An 11,146-nucleotide genomic window follows, 5' to 3' on the forward strand; every position below is an offset into this window, starting at 1 on the left:
AAAGTGAAAGACGAATGCGGTGACTCTGTAGGTAAAAGGCAAATCGATTTCCTCTAAAGATGACATTTGCAAATAGACTTTGCGGGAGAAAGATGTGCACAAGCGCAGAGAACGCAATGTTGGTGGCTGAGGAAATGTAAAGGCACAGCTGCAGAACATCGTGCAACTCGGTTCTGCAGATCAAAAGTAATCTCACCGAGGACACCTAAAGCAGAGAGCTGTCAGCTGTTTGCTGTAAAGCCTCCGCACATTTTCTGCCACTGGTGATAACGGCACAAAGTGGTGGGCTGAGTGTGATATCGGCTGGTTTCAGGTAATATGCTCAAAAGTGCTGACGACAGATTCTTGGCACTGTTGTGACTCCATTAGAAACCGCTTTGAAGGTAAGGGGTCAAACAATGAGATGCCACATCAGCACCTGAGCAGAAACGCTGCACAGATGACAAACTGTCAGACATCTGATAAGATTGGACTGATTCAGCTTGGCACCCTGTAGATCTTACTAAACCACTTTTACAACTGATCTGAAACAAGGAAACCAAAGAAGTGCCTCATTACGTAAGGGTCGGGGTCTGTTATTAAACACAGTTACATCTCGGACTCATCAACATGAAAAATTCTGATGACGAGCATTTCCGCGAAGTAGATGACTAAAAGCTCATTCACTGAATTAGGTGGTTACAGCCCACTTTGGTTCATCTGGTCATTTGGTGTGTGTGTGTGTGTGTGTGTGTGCACGTCAGTCAGCTGTCAACAGTTGCTTCTTTCATTCTTAAAACATCCCAGTTTAGAAAACTCACATTGGCGGGAATTTATGCGTATTAAATGCTCGACAGTCACGAAAGATGGGGGGAAATGTTGAATATTGAATAAAATCTCACTTCTAATCTTATCTTTTGCAATAAGGAAATTGAACATATTTGAAAAGATTCCATTTTTATGAAATGATGCAATATGAACAGCTTCATCAGCTTCTTTTTCTTACAGTTCCTTTTTGCCATGTCATATTAAGACTAATTAAATTATTGACACAAATTTAAAAAGTCCATTTTTTTTTATCTGAATAACATTTGCTTTGACCTGAATTTAAATCTGCTGAAGCTATTGTTTTCCACATTTTAATTTTACTTTTATCAGTAGCATCGGTTTTCCGTCGATACGCAACAACATGAAACTGAACAGTTTCTGTTTTGGCTGCTGGCTCCCACAGAAAGCCTTCATGAAAACAAACGCTGAGTTCGGATGCTTTTGTGATTAACAACAACTTTTCTTAAAAATTTAGGTACAAGTAAATACTATTTTGATACTATTTCACTAAGGACAAAATGTTTTTTTTTTTTACCAAAAAAAGTAAAGACTCCAAGTACTTATGTACTAAGTAAGCTATTGTGTACAATGTCTTTCATAAAGGCCATACATATTTTTTACTTTTTCACAATTTCTCACATTACCATCAAACATTTATAACATGGTTTTACAAAAAGTTAATCTTTTGCTGCATCTAAACCTACTTGTATTGAATAATTAATTTGTAACAAAAATCTCTCAATCAATTTAGGCCTGAACTTTGACTATGTAACCGGGTAGTATTTCTCTTTTGGTATAATTACACAAAGTGTCTTTTATTTTTGGTTATTTGTACTGTTCTCTACCCGACTGAAACACCTTTAAAAACTCTGTCAATGTTTTAACCGTGTAACTTCAAGATTGGGAAACCCTCCTCTTTATTTCTTCTTCTATGGTATTGTCGTTAAATTGTTTGCGCCCCTTAGACCTTCCCCTTTTGACATTTTATCCTGCGGGAGATTCATTAAGTTAATTTTTGTTATCACCATTATATTATATGAATCCAATCTGTGACGTAAATATTTAAGTGAACCTATGATTGCAAAATAGCAGGAATTAACTTTAGTTTTGTTATGTTCTTTTGTTTTGTGTAAGAGTTGGAGCAGGCAGCCTATGACGCAGTTTGTTGTTCTCGTCAGAACTAAAGTTAGAAACCAGCGATTCCAAAGAAATCTTGTGTCAGCCTTAGGATGCGGTTACGACTTGACCATTCCGATACATGCATGTGCTTTGGTCCAGAGTACTTGTTGATGAGCCTCCTGGATCTTTTTGATTGTTGTGACCCTCCTTCCCAGTCTCACAGTTCCAAAAGGCATCTTCATGTGATTATCTTCTCACTTTTCACCCTCAATTTTACAATACTAAGACAGAAGATGATTATGTTCTTTCACTGTTCAGTAGAAATCGAAGAACATGCAAATTTTTCTTCCAATGTGCATATACTGTATATTACTAATGTATTTGTTCTCTTTTATTTTCATGTTTGCCTATGCTGCGGGCTGTTCTGACATGCATCACTTTCTGCAGCCATCAAATGTTCAGGGTGTAACCAAAACTTTCTGTTTATCTAATTCCTTGAAGAGCACACCATTTTATCTTAATAAAACCACAATTCATGGTTAACAGTACAAATCATACTAAAACGCATCTGCAGATTGTGAGGACCTTCATGCAAAGTTCATATGAGGGGATGGTTTATCATTACAGCCAAATGGTAAAATTCTTGAAAACCATGCTAATCACGAGCCGGACAGACAGACACATGACAGCCGAGGATGAGTGGACATTCCAAAAAGTACTGAGGGGAAAACACCCCTTACACCATCTTATTCTGATTTTACCCTGTTACTTCTCGGTGGTTTATCAGTCTAGATAAACCTCGACAGTGGAATTACAAAAACAGAAAACAAGGCAGCTGTCGTCTTCACTCTCCCCCACCCTCTGTCAGTTTTCTTACGTATATCTGACACACAGAGAGAATCCACAGCGTCACTGTACTCAAACCACGACTCGATATTATTTCCATATTGGGGGGTTCAGTTTCATTTGGCACTGAGAAGAAAACGCTCAGAAATAATTAACTGCATTCAGGCCATTCAAAAAGTTGTAATATTAGTTCTTGTAAACAGTTTTTGCTGCACCAATAAGTGTAATAATAATAATAAAAATAGTAATAATAGGCCATTTTAAAATAAAATTGGGTCAATATCTCAGCTTATGAAGAGGTTACCAATACTACTACAATAAATAATAATAATAATTCATCCAGCCATCCATCCATTGTCTGTTCACCCTTGTCCCTAATGGGGTCGGGAGGGTTGCTGGTGCCCATCTCCAGCTACGTTCCAGGCGGGAGGCGGGGTACACCCTGGACAGGTCGCCAGTCTGTCGCAGGGCAATAATAATAATTAATAATAATAATACAATGGGTTTCTTGGATATTTTTTATGTAGCAACATATTATGTCATAGGTTTGCCCTTGAGTTTAGTTCATGGGAGGAGCCCATCACTGCAAAGAAGTGAAGAAGAAGAAAATCCCCTATAGCATTAACCCTTCCGGTAAGTCTCCTCCCTGAAGCCTATATAATGACAGCAGAAATGAACCCCAAATCATGCACTTCTCAGCTCTAAAGAAACATCCTTCAAAGAAGCATTTTTCTGTCCACTCGGAAATCCACTGAGCCGGCCGTGCGTTTACTTCCCCGAGGGTCCACTTTCCTGCAGCGTTTCTCCGTCTTGTCCAGCAGCATGAGTCCTCAACTCCTGTCCGTCTTGGTCCTGCTGTCTTCCGTCTTCTCTGCATGGTGCATTCCACTGTGCCACGACCAGTGCTGCCGCTTCGTGGAGGAGTTCCCCGTCAGGGTGCAGAGGCTCAGGGAGGACTACAGGAGGATCAGAGGTTTCTATGTGAGTAGCGAGCATTTCCGTGCGCTGCAGCATCATTGGTGCGCTGGAGATCGACGCGTGATGCTGCGCTTTAGTCGCCTCTGCAGGCAAACGCTTTTCGACTCAACACGTTTTTGTTTCCCCAGGAATCAAACGATGACTTGGACAACGCACTGTTAGACCAGAGCGTCGAGGACGCCTTTAAGGTGAGCGCGTACTCAAACGAAAAGGATTAATGACATTTTTAATGAGGAAACACACCAGAGCGCACGATAACGCAGCAGAAGCAGCTGCTAATGGCAAGTCATTAGGGCCAAATGTGACAGCTACTTTTAACCTGTCTGGTAAGAAAGCTTAAAACCGCTTGACCGTTTTTTTTTTTAATGCTACACAGCAGCATAATCGATGCTTGTTTATGACCAGATATATTGTTGTTTATTTTTCCTACTAGTCAGGAAAAGGCATCAATTGCACTTCAAGACCAGAAAGCAGCATTTTTTTTGTCACTTTTGTCACAATATAGATCTATTTCTATATTGTTTTCTTTACCAGATGTGTTATAAAACATGTTCGGCACAAGTGGCTTTCCATATGTTGCACTTGCCATCCAATAACCAAACTGGTTCTGTTTTGTTTCCCTCTGCAGAGCCAGTTTGCCTGTGAAGCCATGAACAGCATCCTAGAGTTTTACCTGAGCACGGTTCTGCCGTCTGCGGTGGCCAGCGTGACCTCAGACAACAGTCTGAAAACTCACGTGGAGTCCATACAGCAGATTTTTGATGAGCTGAAGAGAGACGTCCACAGATGTGTAAGTAGCTCAAACACGTGATCTACTCTTACAATGGCTGCAGAGCGTTGGACTGTAAAATGCAAACTTTTCTGCGGTTGTGGGGGGAAGTTTTCCACAATAAGCCGTGCCCCCGCTTTAAAATTTTGAAGCTCGTCTGTGGCCAATATGTGTCATGTTTACATTACAAAAATTGCCCTATATTGGCAGGTTTGTTGTTGTAACGTTTTGGAATGTAACTCTTTATGTCAGACCGTTAAAAACCACATTTAATAATTTCCACCGGCACATGTAATAATTTCTCCACGCACTTTGCAGCTGTGAGAGAGGAAGAGGTCAGCCATGGCTCATAGGATTTGTCCACAATCTTAGCGATTAGTCAGTGAGTGCAGAAGCACACAGAGTGGAAGGGGGATGGGGATTAGTGTTTCTCCTTTTTTAGCTTTCTTGCTGTGGATAGTTACTGCTTATGGAACTTTTCTCAATGTTGTGTAGGACGGGCATCCAACTCAAGTTCTAACATCTTTTCTGTCTTGTTTTCAGAGAAAAGTCTTCAAATGCAAGAAGCCATTTGATATCAGAAGCCTAAATTCAACGTATACTGAGGTGAGTGTTTGGATAGTGCCTACATTATTGCATATTGTGACAGACCTAAAATTGCCTTCTGCATTGGTTGTGATAATGTGTGTGATAATGAAGGTGTGTATTTGCCTGCAGATGGAGAGTAAAGGTGTGTTTAAGGCCATGGGGGAGCTGGATCTGTTGTTCAACTACATTGAGACGTACCTGGCATCTCAACGGAAGAGAAACTCTCAATGAAGACCAGCTGACTTTAACGAAGATTATTGTTACTGTACATTCCAGAACTATGAATGTAACTATAAACCTGCTGAAGTGTTGTCTGTTCTTCACAGACGGTTGTTTTCCTGTTTGTCCCAAGGACAAGTTTGTGTTCAAGAACCATGTTCTGTCATGCTCAAAGATAGAATAATTTTATCTACAGTACAAAAACTATTTATTACTCTTTGTAATAAATACAAGAACATATTATTTTATATTTATTTTATATTTATTGCACTTTCTACTTTTTCATAGAAATAAAGATTGTTTAAAAAAAAAAAAGTTTCTTGGTTGACGTTATTTACCAGGCTGATAAAACTGTTGTCATGTGACTGCATGTTGGAATGAGTAATGAGGAAATAACATAAGTTTTCACATCCTCCGGATTAAATACATGCAGAACTAATGTGTAAACTGAACATGCTGATCCTCTAACCTCAAACATGACCCATATACATCACTTACCAGCAGCAGACCGAGCTTGTGTGTCAATTTACCGTAACTGTAACTAGCCAGCCTCACCCTCATGGCATATGCACACTTGCACAAAAAACGCATGCATGCAGAAAGAATCCTGCTTAGTCACACACACATTTGTAGAGCAGAAGTGTTGTGGGTTATAAATCGACTGTGTATTGAAACGTGAGAATAGCTTTGCACTCTTTTATTTCTGTGCACAGTAAAATTAACACTTACTGTATTATTATTAATAATATACCACTTAATTTAAGTTTGAATTTATCTACCTTTATTGTATGGAAAGCAAATATCTTGATGAAATTCTTCAAATCTTCGGTAAACTTTAAATTGCTCTGTGAATAAATAGTGCTATACAAAAGAAGCTGCGTAGCTGTTAGCCTCATCATGCACCTTGCAGAAGAATTGTTTAAATTTTTACGTAGCGGTATCGCTATCAGAGAAGAGTCTGTAAGCTCATGACTAGGCTCACTCTATACTTGACTCAGGGCTTTGCGCTGAAACTACTCTGAGGCACCTCTTCAGTCATATGCTGAGTTAGTGTGGGAAGATTTGAATAGTATCATTCCAGCAATGACAGTACTAACGAAAAAGCTATCATTCATAACATCAGTCCTCCAAACCAGGACTCTGTTCTTACCCACGTTAACAACAGCTTTTTCAGCTGATAATACGAACAAATGTTGATTCTACTACAAATAATAATTTTAAAAACTCTTGAAAAATAGTTATCACTTCATTACTGCCCAACCACAAAGCGAGAATTGAACGAGTTGTGTGCGTATTCAATATGGCCACATGCAGTTGTTTTGGAATGAGTGTTAATCTCTAGTCAGACACCAAAGCATGGTGGGAAAAACTAGAGCTGGTCATGTGAAACTGCAGTGCTGCAAAGGGAACTGTTACATCTGAACTCCAATGGCAGCTTTCCCTTTTTGGGCTTGGATGTTAACAGTGAAGCAATGGAGAGTGTCAGGATTCTGGTGTGTTTGGGTTTGGGATACATCTGCCTCTGAGTATTTAGATTATTTACTTGTTTCCCACATTCCTTGTGTATTTTAACAGCCGTTTGTCTCTGTATCTCAGCTGGACTTCAGTTTCAACCACCTGCTCCTCATTCAGCATAAATATCTCTCGCTCAGATCCTCCTGTTAACATCCTGCATGCCGCCACCCTGCTTCCTTTCAGTTTCCTTGTGTTTTATTATTTTGGATTTATCTTTGGACTTCAGTTTTTGTAAGTGTTTTTTTTTTTGACGTAAGCTATTTAGTTTTACCATCCTGCCTCCTCTTTGCATTTGGATCCTGCAATTCACCGTTGCCTGATAGTGTGTAAGTATCTAGCACAGTGGTCCCCAAACTACGGCCCGCGGGCCAGATGCGGCCCGCCTCCACATTTGGTCCGGCCCCCTGAACAATACCAGAGTATTTTCATATATGTGCATTTTTATTTGATAAGTTGGACTTTTGCAATAAAATAAATGTTCCTTAGTAATGAACTTTATTTATTATTAACTACTAGTTAGTAACTATTTTATACATGCATATAATTGACCCTAACCCTTTTTTTATGTGGAGAACCCAGTGTTATTTGGTTATTATTTATTTCATAAATAGTGTTATTTCCTGACTTTTGTTCTCTGAAGAATCCAGAAAAGGTTATTTGATTGTGCTTTCTGAAAAACAATACATTTTTATGTTTAGCACTCTTACAATCGTCACACTTTTTCTGTTACAAACTGACCCTGACCCCCCATCAGAGAAGGGACAAGTTATGTGGCCCTCACAGGAGAAAGTTTGGGAACCCCTGATCTAGCAGATGCTGCAATAATTATACCATCTCTTTTTACTTTAGCCAAAAGACATTCACACACAACACCTTTTGTTGTTTTTCTGAAGAAAAATAAGTTATTTTTAAAGAACGGTCTCATTGGATAAACTTGTCTTGTAAAGTAAGGCAACTCAGAGGGGTTGAACGTACATAAATGTACGGTAGTGAAGAGAAAAACTACTTTGTTGCTTTATTTTTTTGCAACCTTGTCCCCTTTACAAACTTTTTCAGAATATTATTTATTGCAGTTTGAACAATGGAGCAATTGCTAGCAGTGTTGCCTTGTAGCAAGAGTGTCTGCGGTTCAAATTCCCCAGACGAGGATCTTTCTGCATGTTCTCGTTATTCATGAGTAGGTTCTCTCCAGGTAGTCTGGCTTCTTCTCACAGTCCAAGAATATACAGTTTGGTTAATTGATCTTTCTAAATGAGTACGTTGGACCCTACCTTCCACTTGATGAATGCTGGAGGTAGGCACTAGACAAAGTGGGTAGAGAGAGTAGGTGACACAGCCACAACAATTACCAAAATGGTTGCCAAGTGATAAAAACAACTACATTTCTAACTAGCTGTAACACCTAGCTGCTGTACACTGCATCTGGTACATTAAAAAAGGAACAACAAATACATATTTGGTTTCAGTAATGCTACTTTTTGTTGCTGTCCTTAACAGAACAGTGCAAGGGTTGTCAAAAATGTTGTCTCTCTACTTTTGAAAAATAGGATGTCCCCTGCAGCTATTTGTCCACAATGTTTAACCAACGCAAGACACGTATGTGCTAATGTCAGTCTGAATGATCGCAGTTTGGAGAACCAGAGGGAGCTTGTTGGGGAAATGCCTGTCACACTAGCTCTATTTATGTGCTGTGCATGGCAGGAGTTAGCTATGATCAAATCTTAAAAAATATCAGACAGTTTATATTTAGTAATAAATACCAAAAAAGCAGGGTATTTGAATTTTTCTTTAAGTATTGTACATTAGGAAAGAAATGCTAATTTGTATGGATAATGTGCCAGATTAAAGGAAGATTAGTTGGCATTCATGACTTTATCCTAAGCACAACAAATACAATAAAAAATACCTTAAAGATAAATCATGAATCATTTTAAGTTAAAGTCCGGTTATCTCTTTTGTCCAGTAGGCGTGTCCACAAGTTACTGAGGACTAATTGTGTTTTCTGTCCTTAAAGAGTCTTTTCAGAACCTTCTTTCTCGTTTTTAATGTGGCTCCATTTTTCGTGGAAAATTGGTGATTGATGTCTCAAAAGATTGACTTCTGGAGAAAATAACTTCATTTGGCTAATACTCCCAGAAATTTGCAATGTTTCAGCAGGTTTCAGCATGACGGACGCTTTCAGCGTGGGAGTGTCACTTAACGTGTCAAAAGTAACAATGCAAAGCTCCATTTGAGTTCTCCTTAAACCTGCAGTGGGAAGTTTTTACTCTCTTCTTCTGTTGTCCCACTCTTCAGAGATGAGGGATTGCTGCTAAGTCAATATTACATTAAAATCAACTGGTCTTTATTAGATAGACAATATTTTACCTTTATATGATGAAGACTTGTTAATTATTCTGTAAAATAACTAAGATCATACTGGACTGTGTGTACTTGAATCCAAATGCAAGTATATTATTGGAAAGAAAATATTAATTATGAATTGAATTTGGACCAATTTGCATTCTGTGTAAATAGTTGAGTAAATTCAGAATTGAATTGTTTGTTCGCCTTGAGACGAAGGGTCTGTTCTTGTAATCATAATTGGACAAAATAGTAAACAATGCACCTTAAGCAAAATTTTACTTGCATTATCTTTTTAATATAACCCAAGTTAAAAAGGACCTCATCAAAGCCTGAATGCAATAACATCTACAATTGAACTCTTACTTACGTGGGAGATTTGACATTGTTTTCAGATTCACAATTTCTGTGTTTCCTCCAAAAAGCAGTAAATATGCAAATGTAACAAACTCATAAAAAAAACACTCAGTAACATCCATTATGATTCATTGCTTTGGAGATAAGATTTTGTGGGCAAATTTCCAATATATCATAAGTCAAATGTGAGATCCCGAAGATACGATTACTATACTTGTCTCTCTCGCTATGTGCAAAAGCAGAGTTTTTATAATGAAATGTGTCAGAAGTAGTCAAACCGTTGCCCGGAGTATCTATAGTGAACCTGAAAAGAGTTGATTGTGTCATAAGAACAGCTTCGCCGAATGGTTATGAGTAAAAGCCCACTTTGCCTGATGCAAGGTGGGTATTTAGTGGCATCGGCAGATTCACTTCCTGATGTTTTTCCTGTATCTTTCTACAGAACTTATCGGCTCTGAAAAACGAGACCAGATCAGTGCTTCCGGTGGTCAGTAGTCAGAAGAAGCCAACCACACTATTGTGCAACCAGTGGAACTCTGGGTACTTTCTTAATATGGACATGATGTTGATGGGCTGTGACAACGTGCATGTGGATCCCCTTTTTGACGATTTCTGTATTTTTACAGCTTGTTGCTTGGTTTTCAAGGACCAACAAGAAATCTTCAATAAAACACTGAAGAGAATTAAACTCTGTCAGCCTGTCATCCCAAAGGATGTTCAATAACACATAATGTTAGAATAATTATGTTTTGTTATCATTCTTACATAAGTAGTTACCAGTTTGTTTTTCATTTAAAGGTTTAGTATTCACACCCCAGAGAGGAGGAATTTGTTAAACTGTGTGAAAGTCAAAACTTGCTTTTTCTCTAAACCTTGAAGGTTTTGGGATACTCCTTAAACTGCTTGTGTGTAGAATGTAGTTCGTCCTTGTTTCAGAATAGGCCTCCTTGATTTATTACCTCCACATTCCATTCCCGACTCCCTTCTTTCTCCTTTCTTAATAAAAAGACAGGCTCTGCTACAGGGAATCAGAACGCATGGTAAACACCTTGGAGAAGTGGTTTGCTATGTTTTCTCCTTCTGCAGAACCTTGGTTGAAAACTCATAAACATTGTCTGTGGTTCTTTCTTGGTATTTAGGTAAACAAAATACCTATCACATAATGTATAGTTGTGAAAATACCTCAGGCTCCTCTGTTTAGATTAGTTTCAAAGAGAAATCTACTACACAATCTACTACTTTAAAGATAAGGCAGTGCAAGGAGGGTCTCTGTTAAAACTCCAAGAGACACATAATGTCATTATCGCTGAGTTAATCTCAAGTTAAATGTGTGTGGCAGGAGGAAGGGGTTTGTTCTGTAATAGGTGGGTTGCTGGTTCAAACAGACCAATTACCATTTAGTCTGGGAAACTAGGGAGAAAGACAATATCTGACGGCTAACAAGCTGCAAAAACTCCCCAGTATTTTTACTGGCTTCCAAAGACTACGAGTAACTCAGAGAAGAAGGCCTCTTCAAGGCTTCGAAGTACATAAATCGATGTACATACATTGAACGGTTTGTAGAACTTTGGCCTTGCAGCAGCAAGAATGTAATAGGTTTGAGTC

At 38.7% G+C, this 11,146-nt stretch overlaps 1 protein-coding gene across 1 annotated transcript; it reads left to right on the plus strand.

Moving 5' to 3' along the window:
* The first annotated feature begins 3,271 nt into the window (after positions 1-3,271).
* On the plus strand, positions 3,272-5,616 carry il10 (interleukin 10). Its single transcript, XM_028001885.1, has 5 exons — positions 3,272-3,753; positions 3,879-3,938; positions 4,379-4,540; positions 5,063-5,125; positions 5,237-5,616. The coding sequence occupies exons 1-5, from the start codon at positions 3,595-3,597 to the stop codon at positions 5,336-5,338; spliced, it is 546 nt and encodes a 181-aa protein (XP_027857686.1). The 5' UTR covers positions 3,272-3,594; the 3' UTR covers positions 5,339-5,616.
* The last annotated feature ends 5,530 nt before the right edge of the window (positions 5,617-11,146 follow it).

The sequence above is a fragment of the Xiphophorus couchianus genome, chromosome 20 (genome assembly GCF_001444195.1).
Source record: "Xiphophorus couchianus chromosome 20, X_couchianus-1.0, whole genome shotgun sequence".
NCBI lineage: Eukaryota > Metazoa > Chordata > Actinopteri > Cyprinodontiformes > Poeciliidae > Xiphophorus > Xiphophorus couchianus.

What these genes read in the sequence shown, in the direction of transcription:
- il10 (XM_028001885.1), top strand. Translation starts at nt 3,595, where the DNA reads ATGAGTCCTCAACTCCTGTCCGTCTTGGTCCTGCTGTCTTCCGTCTTC. An exon ending in GGAGGATCAGAGGTTTCTAT is followed by an intron (nt 3,754 to 3,878) that starts GTGAGTAGCGAG and finishes TTGTTTCCCCAG; the next exon opens with GAATCAAACGATGACTTGGA. An exon ending in TAAATTCAACGTATACTGAG is followed by an intron (nt 5,126 to 5,236) that starts GTGAGTGTTTGG and finishes ATTTGCCTGCAG; the next exon opens with ATGGAGAGTAAAGGTGTGTT.